The sequence below is a fragment of the Misgurnus anguillicaudatus genome, chromosome 3 (assembly GCF_027580225.2).
Source record: "Misgurnus anguillicaudatus chromosome 3, ASM2758022v2, whole genome shotgun sequence".
Taxonomy (NCBI): domain Eukaryota; kingdom Metazoa; phylum Chordata; class Actinopteri; order Cypriniformes; family Cobitidae; genus Misgurnus; species Misgurnus anguillicaudatus.
This window is the reverse complement of record NC_073339.2, coordinates 44,274,331-44,299,140: the sequence shown is the minus strand read 5'-3', so window position 1 is coordinate 44,299,140 and position 24,810 is coordinate 44,274,331. Positions and strand designations below refer to the sequence as shown.

At 37.1% G+C, this 24,810-nt stretch overlaps 1 protein-coding gene and 1 long non-coding RNA gene across 2 annotated transcripts in view; one reads left to right on the top strand and one right to left on the bottom strand.

Annotated features, from left to right (window-relative positions):
• The window catches only part of fn1b (fibronectin 1b), a 33,374-nt gene extending 25,121 nt beyond the window's left edge, over nucleotides 1–8,253 (bottom strand). The window contains exons 1-10 of the mRNA XM_073866241.1: nucleotides 7,950–8,253; nucleotides 7,751–7,876; nucleotides 7,380–7,517; nucleotides 7,031–7,161; nucleotides 6,774–6,912; nucleotides 5,948–6,109; nucleotides 4,976–5,170; nucleotides 4,660–4,842; nucleotides 3,820–3,996; nucleotides 2,703–2,855 (exon numbers count right to left, since the gene is read on the bottom strand). Of these exons, the coding sequence (XP_073722342.1) occupies nucleotides 2,703–2,855; nucleotides 3,820–3,996; nucleotides 4,660–4,842; nucleotides 4,976–5,170; nucleotides 5,948–6,109; nucleotides 6,774–6,912; nucleotides 7,031–7,161; nucleotides 7,380–7,517; nucleotides 7,751–7,876; nucleotides 7,950–8,109 (1,564 nt within the window). The 5' untranslated portion in view covers nucleotides 8,110–8,253. The remainder of the gene's footprint in view (nucleotides 1–2,702; nucleotides 2,856–3,819; nucleotides 3,997–4,659; nucleotides 4,843–4,975; nucleotides 5,171–5,947; nucleotides 6,110–6,773; nucleotides 6,913–7,030; nucleotides 7,162–7,379; nucleotides 7,518–7,750; nucleotides 7,877–7,949) is intronic.
• Nucleotides 8,254–8,313: 60 nt separating this feature from the next.
• On the top strand, nucleotides 8,314–16,761 carry LOC129445063 (uncharacterized). The gene is made up of 3 exons (XR_008644696.2): nucleotides 8,314–8,445; nucleotides 15,350–15,488; nucleotides 15,560–16,761. It is a non-coding gene; the product is annotated as an uncharacterized lncRNA (long non-coding RNA).
• Nucleotides 16,762–24,810: the final 8,049 nt, after the last annotated feature.

Genomic DNA, 24,810 nt, shown 5'->3' with positions numbered 1-24,810 from the left:
CTGAAAAGACCATCTCAAAACATCCTAAGCTGGTTGCCTGGTTTTGTTTGCTCTCCCAGCCTGGTTTTAGCTGGGTAAGGTGGTGTAGCAGGCTGTTTTTAGAGGGATTTTAGCTGATTTAGCGTCTTCCAGCTAAGATCAGCTAAAAGTGACCCAAACCCCTCTAAAACCAGCCTGCTACACCACCATACCCAGCTAAAACCAGGCTGGGGGACCATCTTAAACCAGCTACTTCCATCTAAAACCAGCTAAGGCCAGCCAGCTACATTAGGCATGCTGGCCAAGCTTTCAGTGCAGTCAAACTGGTTTAAGCTGGTTGGTCAGCTGGTCTTCCAGCCTGACCAGCTAAAAAGTGTCCAAAATCCCTGTTAAACCAGCCTGCTACACCAGCGTACCCAGCTAAATCCAGGCTGGAAGACCACCTGACCCACCAGCTAAAAACACCTTGACCGCGCTGAAAGCTTGGCCAGCTTGCCTAATTCGGCCATATCTGGTTTAAAATGGAAGTAGCTGTTTTAAGATGGTCTCCCAGCCTGGTTTTAGCTGGGTAAGGTGGTGTAGCAGGCTGGTTTAACAGGGGTTTTGGACACTTTTTAGCTCATCTTATCTGGAAGACCAGCTGACCAACCAGCTTAAACCAGCTTGACTGCACTGAAAGCTTGGCCAGCTTGCCTAATGCAGCTGGCTGGCCTTAGCTGGTTTAAGATGGAAATAGCTGGTTTAAGCTGGTCTCCCAGTCTGATTTTAGCTGGGAAAGCAGGTGTGGCAGGCTGGTTTAACAGGGGTTTTGGACCCTTTTTAGCTGGTCAGGCTGGAAGACTAGCTGACCCACCAGCTTAAACCAGCTTGACCACCCTGAAAGCTTGGCCAGCTTGCCTAATGCGGCTTTAGCTGGTTTAAGATGGAAGTAGTTGGTTTAAGCTGGTCTCCCAGCATGGATTTAGCTGGGTACGCTGGTGTAGCAGGCTGGTTTAAGAGGGGTTTTGGACACTTTTTATCTGGTCAGGCTGGAAGACCAGCTGACCCACCAGCTCAAACCAGGTTGACCACGCTGAAAGCTTGCTTAGTCAGCTTGCCTAATGCGGCCTTAGCTGGTTTAAGATGGAAGTAGCTGTTTTAAGCTGGTCTCCCAGTCTGATTTTAGCTGGGAAAGCAGGTGTAGCAGGCTGGTTTAACAGGGGTTTTGGACACTTTTTAGCTGGTCAGGCTGGAAGACCAGCTGACCCACCAGCTTAAACCAGCTTGACTGCACTGAAAGCTTGGCCAGCTTGCCTAATGCAGCTGGCTGGCCTTAGCTGGTTTAAGATGGAAGTAGCTGGTTTAAGATGGTCTCCCAGCCTGGTTTTAGCTGGGTAAGGTGGTGTAGCAGGCTGGTTTTAGAGGGGTTTAGAGTGGACCACTTTTTAGCTCATCTTATCTGGAAGACCAGCTGACCCACCAGCTTAAACCAGCTTGACTGCACTGAAAGCTTGGCCAGCTTGCTTAATGCGGCCTTAGCTGGTTTAAGATGGAAGTAGCTGGTTTAAGCTGGTCTCCCAGTCTGATTTTAGCTGGGTACGCTGGTGTAGCAGGCTGGTTTAATAGGGGTTTTGGACACTTTTTAGCTGGTCAGGCTGGAAGACCAGCTGACCCACCAGCTTAAACCAGCTTGACTGCACTGAAAGCTTTGCCAGCCTGCCTAAGGCGGCTGACTGGCCTTAGCTGTTTTAAGAGGGAAGTAGCTGGTTTAAGCTGGTCTTCCAGCCTGGTCAAGCTAGTGGGTCAGCTAGTTTTAACTTAGGCTGGTTTTAGCTGGTCTTTTCAGTAGGGAATGTAGTGTTTTTGAACCATACCATAGCAAATATTAAAGTATACTTCAGAATTTATTTACTACAGTTTATTACTGTGTGTTCACACCAGACGCGAAAGAAGCGGCAATCGCGAGTGATTTACATGTTAAGTCAATGTAAAGATGCGAATAGGCATCCTGCAGCCCGTACCGTGCAAATGGTGCAGCACAAATGGTGTGGAACACGCGAAAGGCACGGATGGAGTGTTCTGCGCGAATTGAGCGTTGCTGCGGAAAACATGCGAGTTAAAAAATCTGAACTTTGACGGATTTCGCGCTGCGTTAACCAATCAGGAGCTTGCTCTAGTAGTTACGTGATAACAAGATGTGAGCGGAGTCACAGAAGCCCCTCCCATGCCACGAATTTCCGCATGAATGTCTTGAATAACTAGAATGAAGCGAGTAAACTTAAAATATTCAAGCATCCAACTACGCGCAAATAGCGCATTTTTACCGCCTTTACCATGTCTGGTGTGAATTCACAGTTAAAGATCTGTGTGTTTTATTTCTTTGCAACGTTTTAAACTACATAATTTACTTGTGCAACTGTAACAACAAAAAGATTGCACTGAATAATTTATACCAGAAAAGTAAATGATCTAGAAAACAGCCTACGGTGGCCCTTAATAATGTTTTAGGGTTAAGTACACTCCAAAAAATGCAAAAGGTTGTTGGGGTAAATTAACCTTGAATATGTCCATATTTGACCCAACCACAAATTGAAACAACACAGAGCATAGGTTCATTTAAACCCAACAGGTTCATATTTTAGCCATGTGTTAAAACAACCCAACTTACAACCCAGTATACATCACAGAACGATGTTACAATTAAAACCAGCAGCATGTTTGTGATTGTGATAATGTCCATTAACCTCTGAGCTGAGTGTGTGAAATACAGTTCCACTCTCCCCGTCCATTTCCCAAGCACGTGCAGCGCATCATGTGACCAAGAGTGTCATGCCGCTTGTCCCATTCATCTCCGACACGATACATGATGTCATTATAAGTGCAGATTTCCTCATGAGCTGCGTTGAAACAAAGACATTTACGTTTATGCATCTGCCACAAGCTTGTATCCAAAGAAACTTAGCAGGGGACTGAAACCCCTTACCTTTGTGCTGATTAAAACCAAACTACAAAGACTGACTAAATTAGCTTCAGTAAGATACACTAAGTACTTTTCAATACAAAGGTCATTGTGATCTCATTCTGGACCAGAACCAGGTCACTGTGTCTGGACCAGAGCAAGGATCAGAACTCTGACCTTGTATATCCTATCAGCAAAGTCACAAATCAGCACTAATAGCATGGTTTTAAAAACCCTCTCATTCTTAATGGCTCTTAAATACAGCTAAAGAACTCATTCACAGATCACAGAGTGCCATTACATGAGTGCATAAATGAACGATTAAAACAACACTAAAGAGTTTTTGCTCTTTGCTCCCCCTACAGGTTGGAAGCGGAATTGTCCATTACCACTGTCGTAAATAATTTAGCCTACTGCAGCAAAGCTGGCTCTGATTGGATTGTAGGTCTGCCGTAAAGCAAATTTTTGTAGTTTTCACTCGGACTACAGGACCGTGACCCGACGGTTGGAAGCTTCTTTAGTGCGGTTTTGGCCGATAGAGGGCCGTAAAGCGAATGTGAAAGTGCCGGTCACCCTGTTTTGAGTGGATGAGCGACTGAAACTTTTTTTAAACGTTATTTTAAGTTAAAAAAAACTCTTTGGTGTTGCTTTAAGGCCGAAGTTACGCGTCTGAAAAAAACAGTACATTTGAATAGATATCTTCTCACAGTTTTATTTCTATTGGTACACATAGTACATAAGGAACTATAAGTACACGTCTGTGCAATTATATTGGTAACTTTGGTGCAAAAATGTAGTTTTAAGATGAATACCCCAAGAGGAAATAGCTTCATAAGTCAGTGTACAAGCTGTTCAGCAAAACTCATTGCAACTTGGGATCTGAATCGATTGAACGCTCTCACCTGCCATGGGACAGAATCCATATCGTCGTTCTGTATCATAATCCGTTGTGGTACCACACCACTTCATACTATCACGACGCCCATCAGATGTGCAGTCGGTGTAGTTACGCCCATTGTATCTGAAGGGAAACTGACAGAGAGCTCCATTCGAGTTTCCTCCACGAGTCGTCACGAACTCTGAAAAGAGAACGATCAGAAAAACTCAAGAACAAAATCCATTTCTTTAATCAATATAACCAGCACGTTTACCAAAAAAGACCATGCAGGTTGATCAGCTTTTATTAGTGAACAACCAGCACCTAACTAGTTTAAACCAGACTGGCCTGGCTAGGAGATTGCTGGTCATCTAAAGGGCCAAATATACTTTTTTTAAGTGTACATGAGCGTACACGTACTATTTGATGCATACTATTCTGATGACAAAATTGGTGGGTATATTAATGGGTATATTTATTGTCCTAAAAAGGTTTTCATTTGCTTTTTTATTGCATAGAGACGACAATAATGTTGAGATGATCCCAATCAAAAATGGAAACTCTGTATTGTGCATGCCAGGCCAGTAGGTGGCAATGTCATTTTGTAAAGAAATACAGACAATGTATGCACATACCATTTTGTTTTCATAAATGCGCGTTTTTGTGGTTTATAGAGATGATGACGATATCGTTTTTTTTTAAACCTGCTTTGAAAAGTTTGCATTTTCAGGCCCCCAAAATGTTATTGCCATGTAAAAAACAGCCAAAATAAGTATAAAACTTAATTTCGTTTTTAATGTCATGTAAACAGTCCCTAAGTTGATCTTTAGGATGGTTAATAAAGGAGGTTCCAGGATTAACTTACGGTTCCTCCGGGTACAGAACGAGTACATGCGGTCATTGTCGTAATCAGAGGTGGTGCTGCACCAAAGCTGACCATCAGTTCGACCATCAGAAATGCAGGAGTAGTGAGTTTTTCCATCGAACACAAAGGGGAAAACACACGGCTGCCCGCCAGAGTTCCCTCCATAAACCTGTGACTGTCCATCTGCATAAACCAATTGGAGGATGGCATTATTAGTTAAGACATTAATAAGGATTAAAGACCACTCTAAACTATAGTAGGAGGCACATTTCTTTTCGAAATGTCTATGTTTGCTCCAATAATAAAATAACATTACCGTGTTCCTGGCAACTGATTCCCCCGCCGACACATGTGCACAGCATCTCCTTGCTGCCCTGAGTCCTGATCCAGCTCATTCCATTGAAATACCACACGCCGGAATCGGTTTTACAGTCGCCCTCCTCAAGCAGTTCGGACACGACGTTGACTTGATCTGTCACCGGTCGAACCCGAACATCAACTGAGGCACCACCTGGAAGCATTGCAAAAAATTATTTTTATGAAAAAAATTACAAGTATTTTTGTCTTGTTTTCAGAAAATAAATCTAGTTTTTAGACCAAAATTATCAGATTTGGGTGATTTTGTGCATAAAACAAGCAAAAAAATCTGCCAATGGGGTAAGCAAAAAATCTTGAACATTTTTCTTAAACACTAAATTCAAGAAAATTCAAGAGAAAAGTGCTAACCCCATTAGCAGATTTTCTTTTTTGCTTGTTTTATGCACAAAATCACTTAAATTTGACATTTTTGGTCAAAAAACTAGACTTATTTTCTTGGGTCATTTTTCCTCATCAAGAAAAAGCATCTTAATTTAAGAACTTTTAGATATTTTTACTGAAAACAGGAAATAAATACTACGATTTTTTTTTCTTAAAAATCTTTTTTTGCAGTGTGAAAGAAAACAGATTCACAGTGTTTAAGCTTAAGGGGCAGTCACACTACACTTTTTGTTTCATTGACTTCCATTTATACGCATGTATATGCGGCAAACTGGAAACGCAAGCTCGTGCGAAGATATTTTGCGTACCAAAGTTCAAGTCTGGTGAATTTGTATGAAGTGGAGAGATGTGACCAGTAGAAAACTGGTACGGAACTGGTGACCATTCTCTCTACTCAATGGCAAAGATGGACGAATCAACACCTGCCCACAATCGCAGCAATGTCCGAAAAATATTCGCATAAGGTTTTAAAAGATTGCAGTATGTCTTTTCTATCCAATACAGAATTGCTGGTGTTTGAGAGACTTACTCCTGTCAGGGACCGTGTGGGAAGCAGCATGCCTATCGCACTTATATTCTCCACGACCGTTGCCCGTGCAGAGACACTGCAGGGTGTTTCCACTGGTGTCGTATTTGGTCCAGGTCTCGCCGATGCGATATGAGGTTCTGGTGTCCTGGTCATTACAACGGTCTGAAAAATAATTAAAGGTCAATACAAACCGAGCATGCAGGTTATGATTCCTTAAAGGCGCTAAATGCAAAATAACAGTCATGGAGACGAGCGTTTTCTTTCCAAGGTCCGTGAATAACAGACTATAACTTTCACACTAGGCCACTAGGTGTTTGGAAAACACCTCCACGAGATCACACCTCAGCAGGTCGTCTTTATTTATGACCTTCAAAGTGTTTGCTGACACTTTCCAGGGGAGGGAATTGAAAGAAATCAAGCTTGTGTTTGGTTCACCCGCTCTGACTTATTTCTTCTCATGGCCTTAACTTTGGAAAGTGCACGCAGTTATTTCCAGGTTGGTCCGCGTGATGCGTGCAACACTGCGTAGCTCTTTGGTAGTTATGTAATAAGGGTGTGACATGTAAATAGTTACAAAGTCATGAAAACATTGGAAAATGCCGGACGTTGGAAAAAAATGCATTTTTTTCTGCAACTTTGGCAACATCTGGCTTTAAAGTTTCAAATATCTGTTTAATTTTGTTTCTTAAATTATTGTTGGGGCAGTGTGTATTTTCTGTACTACTACAATACCCAATTGGTTGAGGCAATGTTACGGGCCAATGCTTTCGAATTATAAAGGAAAGTATAAATGACAAACTTTATTGTTTAAAAAGCAAACACTTACTTCTGGAGGTGCAGGTGATGCGCCCGTTACCCTCTCCCAAACATGTGCAGTCCATGATCATCCAGTCCTGATATGATTTCTGCCATGTTTGACCCACCGTGTATAAAGCTCCCTGTGAGTCGTCATAGCAACGCTCAGCTATGAGGAAACAGAAGAGTTTTCATCTTACTCTTCCTAGTTGGGTGTGGCCAAATATCCAATCTGCAAACTGTTATGATTGACGATACAGCTGAAGACAAAACACAGAGGTACTCAGCGACAGGTTTACAAGTCCATTCCCCCTTTCCATTTCCGAGGCAGACACACTCTAGCATGTAATCTCCAGTGTCATGGGGTCGTTTCCATGTATCCCCAATTCTGTATGAGTTACCTCCTTCATGGCAGCGGTCTGTGCAATGCAAAACTCATTTAGTATTGTAAAGGAGTTGTCTAACTAAGTGTCCATGGAGGTACATTTACAATGTAACATAATTCTGTACATGATACATTATTAGGAATTTGCTATTGCACACAGTTATCTATTATGTGTATTAAATACATTGCTTATAAGCAAGACTCCAAAGCAAAGTGTTTGCAGGACAACTAAAGCTCGGTTTTGTCACTTACTTGCGATTGTGCAACTTATTTTGCCCTTTCCTGACCCAATGCAGGTACAATCCCAAATCATCCCATCCTTAGGTCGCTCGTAGGTTTCTCCGACTTGATAAGATCGGGCATTGAATTTGTCATAGCACGTCTCCTCGGCTAAAAACGAGCATACAGACCTCAAAATCAGCACATAATCATCAAGAACTCAATAAATAAAACGTTATATTAAACGCTCAAGTGACAAGACACCCCGTCCAGCGCTCTAAAGTTCGTGCGTAATTGCGCGCACTGCGCGTAAACGCACATTCTTTCTCAAAAACGCTGACGTATAATAAAAAAATATTAAGTCAATAAGAATGCAAAAAAGATCAGATTACAGCAGCTCTCACCTGCAGGCTTGGATTTACACTTGACTCCCGAAGCCCCTTGACAATTGCACAGAAGAGTGCTGCCCATGTAGGGACGCTCCCACTGATCGTTCAGCTTATAAACGCGCCCGTTCTCAGTGCAGCCAGCTGAAAAAACACAATCTATCATCTATCTATGTCTAATAATTAAATACTAACATAAGTAAAATAATGTACATACTTTGATGCACTGCTAAACTTATGGCTTCATCAAACACCGGGTCCAACTGAATTTGATCCTGCGAATGTCTTTTGCTTTTCCCCGCGGCTTGTGGCATACAGTGGATAGATCCCCCGATGCTCAACAGCACCAGAAGCCTCGCCACTGGGCTCCGGGTCATTGTTACCCGCGTCGGAGAGCAGAAGAAGGTTGCTGAACTTCGTTAATGTCCAGTATTTTCTGTTGCGCACGGGAAGTCTTGGAGAGGTTGTGATTCTCTTTGCGCATACAGCTGTCTCCACTGAATCTATACCGAATCACCGACGTCCGGCTGTTTTGGGACGAGCTCTCTTATAAAGGGGGATTTATGGTGCCAGTGAGGAGAGAGAGAGAGAAAATGATTGAGGGGAGGGATCTGTCTCCCCCTCTCCAGTCTCTGCGTCAGTGTCGGGAAGTCTGGCCTCCAACCACACCGGGAAGGACACCAGTTATCACCTGCACACTCGTGAACTCGCAGGTAAGGGTCATTTGGAGTTCACAGAGTTGAAAATGTGCTATTTCATTATATTAATACTATGGATATTCTAATACTACACGTTTTTCTTTAACTTATCATTTTTAAGATCGGTTCATGTCGGTTCACATAGTTTGTGAGTTCAAAGATCACCTAAAGTTCAAAGACTTAATAAAACTTGATAAAAGTATTTAATCTTTATCTAAACTTAATTTATAACATTTGTATTTAATCTATCTTTACAAATGGCCTCTTAGTATGCAGTTTAACTTTAAATAAACACTCGCAGTGCTATATCTTCCTAGCTAACTGAAAAAAGTTCTAAGAACGTTCTTTGAAAGTTCCCAACGTTCCCAAAAACATTCTGGCAACATGAAGTGTCCATTTTTGTATGTTTTTTTTTAAGAACGTTTATTGGTTGTCTGAACGTTAGATGAATGTTACATTTTACCATTTTATGTCTATATTTACCTTTTTACTTGTTAAGTAAATGATTTGCATTTTATTATTTTAAAACTGTTATAAAACATAATTTCTGAATGTTCTGTAAAAATATTGCTGTAAAAACATTTACTTATTAGGTTTAGATGCTCTTTTGTTTTGTTTCATTTTAAGTCACCATGATGTTGATCAGTGTTTGATTTAGTTGGACACTTGACCCTTCACATTTTGCTTGTTTTTCATTGGTTGCATTAACTTTGTGTGTATAAAACACATTTGCTTTCAACATGTTGCCAGAACATTGTTCACCAACTTTTCATGTTGCCAGAACGTTTTGGGAACGTTGAAAACTTTCAAGGAACGTTCTTAGAACTTTTCTTTGTTGCACTAAAACTAATGGCTGAGGTTGCATGCATTTTAACTTAAACATCTCATTTTAGCAGCTCATTTCAATAACCTTATGTTTGTCTTTGAGAAGTTGTTTAATGTATTGTTTAAACAAAACATGCAAGAAATATACAATACCCTCTATTGTCTAAGCCCTCATGGTTTTCATTTGCTTAGATTAACATTTATCCCTCATAATGGATAAAGGGCGGAGTGATTCTGGGCACACTGTGCTTACCCATAATGCCTCATGTTTTATTGGTGGAAAATATGTGATGCCGCTGGTGCACTTTTTTGTCTAGCCAAGGAAGTCAATTAAAAAGGAAATAGCTGCTGGCCATGACAAGATTTAGTATTATAAAGCTCAAGCAAATAATTACTAACGGGAATTGATGTCTAATACCTGCTGTCCATGTCTGAAACTCTCAGATAATCTTTTGTTTTATATATTTGGGGTTTTGTCATCAAACTCTTACACATTTGCAAAATACACTTCATAGGAAAAAAATAGAGGCAAAGTGTGAGCCATGGTTTTATTTAAACGTGTTTGGTGCACAAAAGAACAATATAAAAGTTTTAATAAAAGTAACCTACAGTATTTCAAGTTTACAAATAAAAATACTAATTTGTGACACTGACCATGGCAGTATGCAAAAGATAAGATTTATTTGCTTTAGTTGAGGCACACAAGATAATCTTTGTAAGATTTATATCATGATAATCATGTTTTCGCCTAATTCAGTAATATGTAAGAAAATAATTGAATATTTAATGCATAATAGAAAAAGGACTCATGGTTTGGGGTTGTAGTCTGTATACAAGGGTTCCTCTGTATAAAGTCATGTCACACCCCATATGCAGTTACAGTAAGGGAGTGTTGTTAAGGACCATGTGAATCAGACGCTAATATAAATTTACAAAAACAGACAGTAACACCCGAGGCATTGAGCTGGAGAACGTTTACTGTTTGACAGGTTCAAAAAAGTAATGATTCAGAGGTGAACGGACAAAACAAGCAATGATTCAGTGAACTCACGCAACTACAGACAGGTGAGCTCATTAAACCAAATAAAATCAAACAAACAGTTTGCTTTTACCAACCACAATCTTGTATCTGATAACATTTGTAATGTGTTCACTGATGAGTTGCATTTTATACAAATGTCAAAGAGACAGCTTTGCTCAGGGAGGTTGTTACATAACTGTGGATCTGTTATACGTTGACTTGGACGCTAAAATGTTCCTCAAGGCTGTTTCGCTGAACTTTTCGCTTTTAAACTGATCCAACGCAGAACTTCACTGACAGCCACTTCAATGCAATGTTTTCCTAAAGTTTACATGTCCTCTACATCTTTAAGTGCACCAAGAGCAATTTGCATTCCTTGCCAAGTGCAGATGGTGCAATGTTTGTTCTTATATATATCCAAGACTATGTCTGTGTGCAAGTTCAATTCCAAGTCTTTTATTCTCTAAAAAAGAAGGTACAATAGTTGTCCATAAAAGTACACTTTTAAACCTAAAAGGTTCCTCAAAGGTGCATATCAAAATGGAACATATTAGGACTTTTTTTTAAATGTACCATCCTAGTGACAACTTTTGTACTTTTGTAAAAAGCGAAATAATATGATGATTTGTTAAAATGCATGTAAACTGGGATTTATACTGTTTTTTAACTTTGGTACATTTTATTGGTTTGTTAACTGCATTATGCAATGCTCTTAAAAAACTGTATTAAATTGGCTTTTAATTTTTGCACAATTTTTTTTTACATTTACAATTATTCATTCAGCAAATGCTTTCATCCAAAGCAACTTACAAATGAGGAAGCATTGAAAATTTTGTCAAAATGTTTTTTGAGCTACATGCATGATCCCTTAAATAAAGTGAATTGTTGGGACGTGCATCGTTTATTACTTCTAGATGTCTAAACCACAATTTGTGCCTGCTGAACATGACACAGGTGAATAAAAACATGTAAAAAAAAAGGGAAGCAGACTTAAGGTTGTGATTTTTTTGACCTGGGCCAGCAAGCAACCCCCCAAACATCAAGTACACTGCAAAAAAATATTTTCAAGAAAAACATTTCTTAGTATTTTTGTCTTGTTTTCAGTAAAAATATCTAAAAATTCTTTAATTAAGATGCTTTTTTTGATGAGCAAAACGACCCAAGAAAATAAGTCTAGTTTTTAGACCAAAAATATCAAATTTAAGTGATTTTGTGCATAAAACAAGCACAAAAATCTGCCAATGGGGTAAGCAAATGTTTCTTGAATTTTTCTTGAATATAGTGTTTAAGAAAAATTTTCAAGATTTTTTTGCTTACCCCATTGGCAGATTTAATTTTTTTATTTTTGGTCTAAAAACTAGACTTATTTTCTTTTAGATATTTTTAGATATTTTTACTGAAATCAAGAGAAAAATACTAAGATTTTTTTTTCTTAAAAATCATTAATTTAAAGGTGCAGTGTACAAACACCTTTGTAACCACAGCAACACAGGAAAGATTTTTGCATGGGCAAGCAGTACTGAAATTTACTTAAAAATGTTGTTTTATGTTTAATATACTGCTATATTTTATTGTACTTTATTATATTCACAGTAAATTGCAATGGCAATCCAATTTAGGAGTTTTCTTGACAGATTTAAAGTGGTAGAATATAAGTTGTACTGTATGAGTAGAAATGCAATCTCATTGTACTGTAATGATGAAGTCTACAGACATTGATACATCCCAGACCACCTGATGATATATAAGCCAACATTCTCCAAACCCCCCAGACTGTCTTAAATTTCTCTTTCACCTTCCTGGAGAAAACTCATGAACAGATCATATTAATAAAATACAAATCAATCTTTTACACCCGTTTAAGAAGGACCTTCGTTGTTGACCATTATTTGTATTTTTATCTAATCCACTGCATTAGCATTATTAACGTAAACATAATGAATCAGTTAATGCACTTTCAAATTATATACAAATGACAATTTACAGCTTATTTTATGTATAACGGCAGAGTTTGGCAAGATACTTTAAAAAATGATGGCCATTGCAAAAGGCTCACCACAATATATTATATTCATATAGCAACAGCTGTCAGCAATTAAAGCATATATTGTACTTGTTTGTTACGATGCACGAACCATAAACTCCCTGTGCAGTGTTTATCTATTTTATTATCGATCTATTTATCTATTTTTTAAGTACATTTAGGTAAAGTTTGGAACATACTGGCAAATGCTGCAGGACTGAAACATGAGGTCAGCTTTTGCTTTCAGACACATCTGGCATTGTAAGGTAGTGGCATCATTTTAACACTCACATTTGCATGATGGTGTAATTCTCTCGGCTGTAATCTTTGCAATCTTCCTGTAGGAATAAACCTAAAAACAACACCCAATGTCACATTGAAACACTGTCAAAAGAAAAGAAGTCTAAAGAAAAAATATGAAGAAAAATTCTGGGCTAATAAAGTTGTATTTAACCCCCAAATATTAATTTAAAGGTGCATGTTCTTCATCGCTGGTGCTGTCAAACTGAATTGCAAAATGACCATTAACAGACTGCAGGTTTACCAAACAGGTAATATATTTGAGGAGCAGGCAGGAGTACACGAATGATATACAGTTAAGTGTGAGAGACATAAAGTCTTTGAGGAGCAGTTAGCAACATATTTCTTGAAGACGTAATGTAATGATACGTTTCCATAGAGTCCAGAAACAAACATCATCTTTAGACAGAAATTCTCAGTAATAAAGATTATTTTCTAGATGCCAGATGTTAATAAAATAAAAAAGTAAAAAATCATAAAATTGCTTCCGTATGTCTAATATACACCATCATTCACAGTCAATTTGTCAGACTAAACACGTACTTTATGCATTTAAAAAAAAATAATAATAATTTATGCAATCGGCAGGCCCACATCTGTCCAAAGTTTGACAAGCACTTGCATATGCATGTCTGTTCATAAAATACATGACTTTGTCTGTTAAAATCCATCTTTTTTGTGATTAACTGTTATCTACATAAAATCATCCTAAATAATGATATCTTTAAATATGCACAATCGACTTTTACAAGGTGTTTGGACATAAATGTGTATTGGCAGTGTGTGAAAAAACAACAACCTTACAATGAAAAAAATCCACCTTTTTCTTCTTTTTCAAACCTCATTAAACTAAAGCAGTCTTATTAGACATGCTGTTTTGATTCTCTTGTTAATGTGATGTCACACTAACAAAGCCCGCCCACAGCCACTGACTAAGTGGTTAATTTAACCTAAAAGCTTTTCTAAATGTGTTTGTTAGCACGCTATAATGTGGCTAAAGATACTATTGTCCCAAACTGTATTCACAGGAATCAGATCTATTTTGAGTAGCTCATTTGCATTTAAAGGTACAGACATCAAAACAGCACTTTATAGGCCCATATAGGGACATCACAATCAATGCACACCTGAGACTTATATTACATCTTGCAAAATATGCATAATATTGTCCCTTTGATATTGACTGAGTAAGGTCAAAGATTGAAACCAATGTGAAACCAAACAGGTCACATATTTTAGGAAATGTTATTACTGATGTTAACCCTAACAAACAACTTTACACATTATGGGGCGGTTTCCTGGACAGGGTTTAGGCCAATCCAGGACTAGGCCTTATTAATTTTAGGTAATTTAAGACATTTTTACAAGCATACATTATACAGAACAATGTCACCTATATATGATAAAATTAGTCAGGACATGGTGTTTTTAAATTAAAGCAGCTTAAACTTGCTGGAATAAATAAACACCTGCTGAAAATTATAAACGTGAAATCATAAATTTACCAAATTTTAGTAATTTGAAGAATTGCTCTGAGTTTAGTGATCAGCTCACAAGCATAAACATTACAAAATATAAGACCATATACTTTAAATATCCAGTTTAATGTGATAACTGTTTTGGGTCATAGTACCTGGTCCAGTTGGTTGATTGACCAGCTAAAATAATTATCATCTTAGACCAGATTAAAACAACTAGCAGTTATTTCTCAATGTTCAATATATTTCTCAACATTCACTTCCAGTCCATAACTATGTTGGCTTAATAATGTGAACAAACTTGGGTAACAAAATTCCTAACTCCCTTTAGACTGCAAATCTTCCCGGAACATTCCAGCTACATCCAAGAAACTTGGCAGAGGCTTCAGCCTGTCCTGTCCTATAGTGACAAACACTGTAGCCTTCCAATTGGACTTACGATGGTCAAATCTTCAATTCTTCTTCAATACTTCAGATTAGTCTTTTTTTTCACATTTATGGCTTAATCCATATAGACCAAAACCACCCTTTAAAAGTTTAGGCTCACTCACTAATTCTTCTTCATATTTATTTGTTCTCCACATAACTCATTTTAAACACATAGTCATAATTATACCTTCAGATAAGAACAATTTCGGTTACACTTTACTTGAAGGGGTGTTTATAAGACTGACATGACACCTTCATAATCATAAAAATTACACACGTCATGAACATGAAGGAGATTTTATGCACATTTATGACAACTGTCGTTAAGTGTTATTTGTTCAATTATGTCATTTTTAATGGAAATATGACATTGTTTGAATTGTCTTTGTTATGACAACTTGACATAAACCAATACATCATAACTTCTAATAAATCATAAACATAACATAGCAGAATAATTATCAAACTTAAGAAACTACCTACACTGTAAAAAAAATCAGTAGAAATTGCAGCTGGGTTGCCAGCAACCCACCGCAGATCCAAATCTATGCCATCCACTGGCAACATTTTGTTCAAAGTTAAATGAGCATGAAGTAAAACAGGACCACACAGCCCTACCAAGTGAGCGACATACTCAAAGCACACAAGGTATATAAACCTCCAATCCATAGCTTTTACTGAACCAGTGTTACTGTAAGTTCCCTATCCGTCTCTCTCTCTTGTTCGCTTTTCGCCTTCGTGTGAAAATTGTTTCACATTCACGCACAAAATGTAGGTTTCTCCTTTTTAATCTCTTCACTGAACGTCACTTCACCTCATCCACATCATGTTCTGCTCCTATAGCTTTGACAAAGTGCTGCATTCAACACAAGCTTGATGTTTCACCGGCCCAATTCCTGTTTGTCAAGACACTCGACAGTGAACGGAAGGCTAGACACGATCGTCTGAGAAACTCGATGACTCAGCGCGGCTCTTCAGGCAGGTTTGTTTGTTGACCATTTGTGAATGGTGAAGTTGTCGAGATGTGCTTTCACACCATGCTTGGCTTTGCAGACTGCCTCAGTAAGGTGTCTTGAAGAACTAAAGAAGTCTTCCATATTGACCAATAAGCAACAGAGGTCACTTGAGGTAGGGACCCACCGAACCGACGCCAACGAAGAAGCGCAGACTGTGAGCTCTGCTCACATTGCAAAACACTGGAAACGTTATTATTTTTCTCATAAAGCATACATCACATGGTCACTAGGAGAGTACCTGTACCATTTGGTACACATATATACCTTTAAGGTAGTAACAGTATTCCCTGTTTTAGGATCAAAAGTGTACATTTTGAAAAGGTACAGCTACAACTTTTGTGTACTGTTGCAGGGAAAGGGGCGACAGGATTACTAAAATGATGACAAATGACTAATGGAGCATTCAGGACTTTAGTCAACACACCTTGGTGAAGTCTAAACAGTGTCTGGGAACCAGCGGGCCAGGGTGGGACACACAGACAACAGGTGATGGCTGAGAGACAGCAATGAAACAGCTGCCTTTCAGCATTCCTCAAAAAGGCCTAAAAAGACACTAATTGTACATGCTGTGTTGATTGTATCTTAAAAGGGGTCGAATCACAAGAATCTCAGCTTTTCAAAGATATGTGATATGTTTAGCTTTTTGTTTTTGAGTTGTTGTATGTCATGAAGTTTTCTGTCAAATAATGCACTGTTCCTTCCATGGTACATTGGAACTTTAAGGGGTTAAAAGTTTCAATTTCATCTTGTGTCTGTACTGAAATGTCTGAGAAAACATTGTGGTTCTACCACAGCTGTAAAACACTTAATATATTTGCAAAGAAATATAATAAATTAACCACAGTCGGCAAAAACAGATGCCACGTCTGGTTCTCAACCGGAGATTCTGTTTTTGATGGGGATGTTGACAGCAAGAAAAACACTAAATGATCACAGGTAAAAAATAAAGTATATTGGAATGTACTAACATATATTTAAATACCAGCAGATACATCTTGTAGTTTTATGTTTATCTCCAGTATTAAAGACTAATTTGGATATAAAGTGCAAAATTTGTTCGTTAAAATAGTGCATTACAGTAAGCGTAGGCAACTTATAAAGTGCAAGTGTATTAAGTGCACTATTTCACCTGGGAAAACATGCTTTGTTGGGTCTTTTGAAATCTAAAAAACCCCCAAATGTTTACAATATAATATAAATACAACATTCACTATATTTGTGTAAGTTAATACTGTCATTTATTTTTCTCACTGCAAAAAATGACTTTCTTACTTAGTATTTTTGTCTTGTTTTCAGTAGAAATATCTAAAAATTCTTAAATTAAGATGCTTTTTCTTGATGAGCAAAATGACCTAAGAAAATAATACTAGTTTTTAGACAAAAATATACAATTTAAGTGAATTCGTGCTTAAAACAAGCAAAATTATCTGCCAATGGGGTGAGAGAAAAAAATTGTGAAATAAGATTTCTTTTTTCTTAAACACTTAATTCAAGTAAAATTTTCTCACCCCATTGACTCTCTAGTCAAGAAAGTTTAAATTAATTTTAAAATGATTTAAGTGCAACAAGAAATATTCACAATGTATACACAAATGATCAATACAAGTTGATGTTAGTTCATGTTAACTAATGCATTAACTTATGTTAAAGGAATATTCCACTTTCATTAAAAAAATCTGATAATTTACTAGATGTTCGTCTTTCTTTGTTCAGTCGAAAAGAAATTACGTTTTTTGGGGAAAACATTCCAGGATTTTTCTCCATATAGTGGACTTTACTGAATCTCAACAACCTTTACAGTTTCAATGCAGCTTCAAAGACGATCCCAACCGAGGCATAAGGGTCTTATCTAGCAAAACAATCATTTTTCTCCAAAATAATAAGGCCTCGTGATGCGCCAGCGTGACCCTACCTTTTTACGTAATCGCACCAAAAGGTCACACATGACGTTTGCGAAACTGCCGCTACAGTGTTTACAAGTGTGGAGAAAGAGGACCGTTCCAACGCTGTTGTATGTGGAATGATACTAAGTATTGTCTTTGTGTCAGTTTATTGTTTAAATTGTCTGCAAGTGTGCGTTTCACACGTGTGACCTTTCGACGTGATTATGTACATTGTTGGGGAAAGTTACTTTTTAAGTAAAGCATATTAAGTTACTCCCAAAAAAGTAACTAATTGCGTTATTTAGTTACTTTTCATGGAAAGTAATGCTTATGTTACTTTTTAGTTATTTTTGCGTTACTTTTTCTTGATCTCTTTCAGAAATTGCATATTTCATCACAAAAATTTCGAGCTCTGGCCTGCCATCTCCATTTCTGACTCAAACTGTTCCCACACAGGCTTGTACGCATAGGGTGCATAATGTGATTACATTTAGTTTAATTCAGTACATTATTTTTTAATCAAATTAATTAAACTAAAAAAGTAACTCATGTGTACATTTAAAAAGTATTGCGTTACTTTACTCGTTACTTCAGAAAAGTAATATTATTACGTAATGCACATTACTTGTAATGCGTAACCCCCAACACTGATTATGTAACACATAAGGCCGCGCTGGTGCGCCAAACTGCTAGTGCAAGACGAGAAGTTGTGGTTTAAAAGTACTTTTTTGATAATGACGATGGTAGATAAGACCCTTATTCCATGATTGGGATTGTTTAGACCTCTTTGAAGGTGCATTGAAATTGCAAAATGTTGAGGTCCACTAAAGTCCACTATATGGAGAAAAAACCTGGAATGTTGTCCTCAAAATACTGAACAAAGAAAGACATAAAAATCTTGGATGACATGGGAGTGAGTAAATTATCAGGATTTTGTTTTTGAAAGTGGAGTAATTCTTTAACAAATAATGTGGTGAACTACATATGTGGGTGATTCTTACGAAAACTTGGTTTTAAAAATGTCAAGCATGAAAATGTAAAAATTGCTTAAATTTACTTTTTTCCCACCAGACATTAAAAAACAAAGTCTGGAGTAAATGGGAACATTAATTTAAAAACTTTTACTTATCATTTAACACTTTTTGTAACATAATTAAAAAAATTAGTCCTAAAAAATCTCATTACCGCAATAAGCATCTGTTGCGGTAATGATCATCAAAATGTCGTGTAAGCATTCTGACAAGACAATATTTCAAATTAACTGTAAAAAAATGATCTTACCTGGTAGCCATCTTGAAGTAACTGGTCCATGTGCTTGTTCACTCAAAATCAAACTTTATTAAAATTCTGTATGTGTGCTTAAACTGTTCTCAAAAAAGTGTTGCAGAGGATGAGAACATCAGGCATGGACACATCATTTTCCTCATTTTTCTTCATTATTATTATACATGAATATTCAGTAAATATTTTTTCTGTCATCTAAAGTAGTCTAGAAAAACATCCATTTTTTTCTTAATATTTTTGTGTTAATTTGATTAAATTACAACATAACGCATGTTCAAACACAGCCGGACACATTGCGGTAATGAGAATTTCAGCAGAAAATGAGATAAAATTTTCAATTATAAATTCTTATGTTGAAATCACACATTGTGCAAGGTAGAACACAGTATTGTGTTAATTCTGATGCTTTTTAATATTACTATATTACACATTTTAAAGCTAAAATCATTAGTGCCGTGGTGTTTCAATGGTTTCATGAGAATCACCCATGTATTGATACTAGCACACTAATATGAACTTGAGGGATAAACTCCAGTCAAATCAATCCAGTTGATATTTACAATAACTGACACAGACATTTAAATAGACATAGTAATTAACAATCTCTATATATATATTCAATTCAGGGGCGTAAACTTTATAACTATAGTCTTAAAAAATCCTGCAGACATTTGTCAAATTGTTTCACTTCCTACGCTCTTGTTAATTGTAATATAAAAATAATTCAGTGCAACATGAATTTTGATATCTGCTTGTCATACAGTTAAAACCTGTAAGACAGGCAGATAACTAATCCAAAACGTATTTTCCCAAATCTTCTTCTTAGTGTCTACCCATGTCTTGCATTACTTTTCACCTGTGGTCTCTGCATGCGACAACATCCAGGTTATTTTAGCCTGGCCAGACCATAGTTTCATGCCAAACAAGAGCTGATTTATTGGATGATGATGGCAGATGACTTCACCATCCACTGGTACTCATTGAGTCTGTTCTTGTGAGCCAATATTAACGGCAAATGACACGAACAAACACAGACGCTGGGAATCTGGTAATAGAGACATGCCTAAAATGGACATGTTTTCATATCTCCATGTTTCTCAATAACAAAAACGGCCCGAGTCATCACATTTGGCAACAGGAAAGATAATACAACGTCTATCTTGCCCGCCAATGTTTTGTCTTTCTCATGTCTTCCGGTTGCTGTTTTAGTGACTGTCATTGTTCAACAAAGAGTCCTGTTATATACTGTGATCTGTATGGTCGGTTACGTAGTTTCTGGAATCTCTTTGGGAAATCTTTAAGCCTGATTTGCACCTGAATCATTATATTTTCGTAGTCCTGAAACAACATTTCTGCTGGGTTGTTTCAACATCTGGTTAGGTAGATATGGACTTTTTCTAGATTAATGTATATGCAACGATTGTATTTGTCCATATTTTACCCAACCATGGATTGAAACAACCCAACATTTTTAGAGTTTGTTCAACACATGATAGACTTTTATGTCATAGAAGAGTGTTGCTGCATGACTTTGTTCATACGACTTCAATGAGTTGTTTGAGTTAAACAGGTCAACGATAAAAAAAGCAAAAGTACCATCGGGAAAATATAACATAACAATGCATACACTCTATTTGGGTTGTTTCAACCCAAAACTATGTAAAAAATCAAAAGCATATGTTTGAGAGAGAGAAAAATATTTGTATTTGAGCATATTTAGCAATCAATACATTGTAATTAAATGCACGCACGTTTAAATAAATAATGGTGGTATGCCATGGAATTCCAAACGGCGCTTCGGGAAGAAGGTGCAGCATAAACAGTCGCTCCACATAAAGTGAAATTACGTTGTTTTTTAGTGCTTTTTTTTACCATATGTATTTTAATGGACTACAGTATGAGACACAGTAGTGCAACTCTCTCTCAAGTTTATACATCAAGAGTTCTGATCTTTGAAGGGCATATGATTAATCACGTTTGATTGGAGTTGGACCAGACACATTCAATGCATGTGTGTCCAGGCCCGGACTGGCCATAGGGAGAACTGGGAGGATTCCCGGTGAGCCGGTCTGTTTTTTTGGGTCACGGGGGCCGTTGTTGTCATGCCGCCGGGTTGAAGGTTGCTGATCCTAGGCTGCCAGTACTCACAGCAGCTCCATTCGCGTATTTGCGGGTGAGATATATCATCGCCGCTTTATTTCCAAGTTGATTGTGTCCCGAGTCCCCACCACTTATTGGAATAATTCTTGCACGAGGGTTCATAACATCTAAAACGCACGTTTTGTTTCAGACGTGTCTATATTCGAGTGCGCTTGCCGCGCGTCTATATTTAAAATAAACTTGAGCACATCTTGATTCGAATGGCCTCTAAGGAAAAGGATATACAAATCGTATTTTTTTATCCAAGTCACAGATGGAACAATGAATCGTCTATATAGTCATTATTCATTGTTTATTGCAAGAGGAACAAAAATCTATTTAATGCAAAACTCATCAGTTTATTTGAAAAATGCTAAGTTTCAAATGTAACTTTCGATGTTTTCTTTTTTTGACACAATGTAGGTCTACCTTAGCCTACGTTATTTGGCAATAGACATGATCTAATACGTACAAAAAAATTATAAAACCGTTTTTTTTTTATTTGTTTCCAATGCATACTTGATAATTCTTGTTAAAGGCTATTATGATATCAGGGGTTTCCAAACTTTATCACCCCAACAGGTAATCTCAAGACCCACATTTTTTAGAAATAGTAATATAGGGGAACACTCAAACACATTTGTTCCCTTTCAGTAGTTTTTGAATAATATAATTCAGAAGTTTACTTGAATAATATTAAAATGTCTTATGGCAGGGCTGCACAAATATGGCAAAAATCATAATTGTTTAGGCTACTGTATTTGCGCTAAATTGAAAATTATATATTTGAAAAATACAATGATTTTGCAAGGCTGCAGAGAACAGTGCACTACTGCAGACTTATATATATGGATGATTTAATGATATTATTTTAATAGTCAGTCGTGAACTACAGTGGGCCGGTCTAAGGCTTAAAACTCCTGGGCTGAAAACGAGTCCCACTCCGGCCCTGTGTGTGTCTGTGCATAAAGAAAATGGCTCACTTTAGCGCCTCTTTGCGGTTAAATTGTTTAAAATCACTTAAGTGTTAACATTTGCAAACCTTTGAAACACGTGCAAATAATCAACTTTCACCCTATTTTAAATTTGCATTTTAATCCGCAAATCACATGCAAGCCAAACTGGGGGTCGTGATCTGTACGGATCATGATCAACTGCGATCCGATACACCACTAATTAGTACTAAAAAAAACGAACATCTTGAGATACTTGGTAGATATTTACCTCTTATGATTGAGCATTAGAGACTTGGGCTTGAGTAGGCTACTTGCTGGTGGCAAGCTTCCCATTTCTCAGATGAGTCAACGGCGACCGGAAGGGAACTTCACCGAGACATATTAGACAGAAATCTTGTCAAAGAACGGAAAAATAACAGTATTAGCCGGTTACCATTATTTTAAATAAATAATAAATATATTTTTTGAAAGTTTCTGGTTTTGTTTCTGTTCCTTGCAAAACATCAAAAGTTTCTGGTTTTCGTTTTTGTTCCGTGAACTGGTTCAAAGCCTTGCAAAAAAATGCTTGTGGGCAACTTTAAAAAAAAAAAAGGCTGGCGTGGAATTAGTTAATATATTAACCCACTGGAGTCATATATATTCCTTTTTCAGATAATGGATAGACATACAGGTTATTCAAGTTATAGATGAAATTATAGATTTAAGACTGTTCAAGCATCAACCCACTCAAAAACCCTAGAAGCAATCTTTGCCTATCGCTTAACTGATCAGTGGGAATGTTGTTCAGGGAGCAAGACAGTTGATCCAGAAATCATGTTCAGCCATTCAACGTAATGTCTTAATTATCTGCAATTTTCCAATAAACACACAGTACAAATTCTATAAAGCTGTAGAAAATGTTGAGAACACAAGAATCTTACAGATGTTTACCCCTTTGGCATATAGTTTTAAGTATATATAATATATGTTCCAAAATCAGTTGGGTATTTAAAGCTTTTAAGTCAATCTGATCTCACTTATCAGAAATGAGTCTATCTTGCACTTTAGTGTGTAACTACTAGTAATTTAAACCAAATGAGCCATTGAGACAGCTTCACACAGTTAACAGCTTTTAAAAATATTTCTTTAGGAATTTGCATCTGATGTCCTTTTCAAACCGAGCGTGACGTAACCGAACAGCTGTACGATTGCGTTCATACACGCCCTGATACTTCGGCATCCAGACTGTCTGCGTATGAGAAAATGTGCCAGTTTATCTGATATGATCATGTTATCAGACTTTATCAGGAGAGCGAACTTTAAAAGGATCGGGAACATTCACTTTGTTTCAGAACTAACGTAAGTTAGTGGACATGAAACTGTTGCTTCCTCAAGTAAATCTTTGTCTGGGAACAGCCAGTCTTCGGGCAAGCATCATTTAAAGTGAGCAAATGTTACCTTAGAGACCACACAAAATGAGTTTTAGTAAGGCTAGGACATCCAAATCACTTCTGGTCATAAACAAGACTAAATAAACATCTGACCCCCTTTTAATATTTAAGGATGGGCTGAATGGTTTCATAACATTCAATGTCAAGAGCACAGAGGCTTTAACAAGAATCTAGCATTTATATGAACTATTTTTATTGAGAAAAAGCTCAACCTTTTAATTACTGAGTTGGACAAAAACTTATAGTACATTTAAAAAATGTGCTGTAGTAATTATAATGTACATTTGGGTGGTCCTTATTTTTTTTTGTTGAAATGTTCAACTCTCATCCACTAAATGTGTTAGGATATCAATAAAAACACACTGTGCAAAATTTTGAATTGTTCCTACAATATCTAGAGGTTGCTCAAAGCCTTTGAATATTTCCCAAATCACATATTTTTGCAAAAACTGTGCCATTTAAAAACGCACAACACACATAAAACTTGCTTCTTGAAGGGTAACTTTGTTCCAGTTATTCCAGTCTCTTCTGATCCGAGTAACCATATAGCGGACTTGCTTCTTGTCGCTTCAGCCATTGTCTCGGTGTATATTGTCTATTTTGCTTCATTCACATTGAAGCTTTCTTGCTTTGAAAGACATATCACAACTAAAATGAGCCCAGTCTCCTGAAGATGCGTATAAATAGCACGAAGTGTAAAACTCGTGCAATACATACGGCAAATTCCACTTTGGCGTGCATATGATACGCAAGTCCTTCCCATTCACTTAAACGGTGCATCTTTTTTTGTCGTTTTATTTATTGGTTTCTCAATGTTTTTGCTTTTTTTACCATTTTCGCTTGAGTTTAGGGTTAGAACAACTTTTTGTTATATAAAAATGACATCCTAACCTAAACCCCAACTCTAACCTCAACTCCAAGCGACCATGGCTTAAATATAGACAAAAACATGGAGAAACCTGTATATGAAATAACCTCATTAAGCAAATCTAAAATCTAACCCTAAACCCAAGTGAAAATGGTTTAAAAAACAGAAAAAGATTGAGAAACCAATAAATAAAACAACAAAAAAAAAGATGCACCGTTTAAGTGAATAGGAAGGACTTGCGTATCATATGCACGCCAAAGTGGAATTTGGCGTATGTATTGCACAAGTTTTGCACTTCGTGCTATTTATACGCATCCTCAGGAGACTGGGTAGTCAAAAGAGTCCATCGCTGCCATAAGTATGTATTATTAAAAAATTATACATGCTAGCACAAAGTATTACATAATAGTACGCGAATGTGGTAAACTTCAAAGGTCTTGAGCAAACTCTAAATATTATTATTATTTTTATTTATTTACTCAAACATATTGGTGAGGTGAGAGCATAAACTTTTAAAAGTTGAAAAATAAGGACCACTCTAATTTACATGCACAAAAAATATGATACTACTATGGTATTTTTGTTAGTGGGCAAAGACCAGTGATTCTTAACATTTATTTCTTATGTACGCCCACAACCGTGCAAGTTCAATACTTTTTAATTAACACCAAATTAGCAATAAATAAATACATTCTAAAGGCCTTTACAGATTGACCACGATGTCTTTA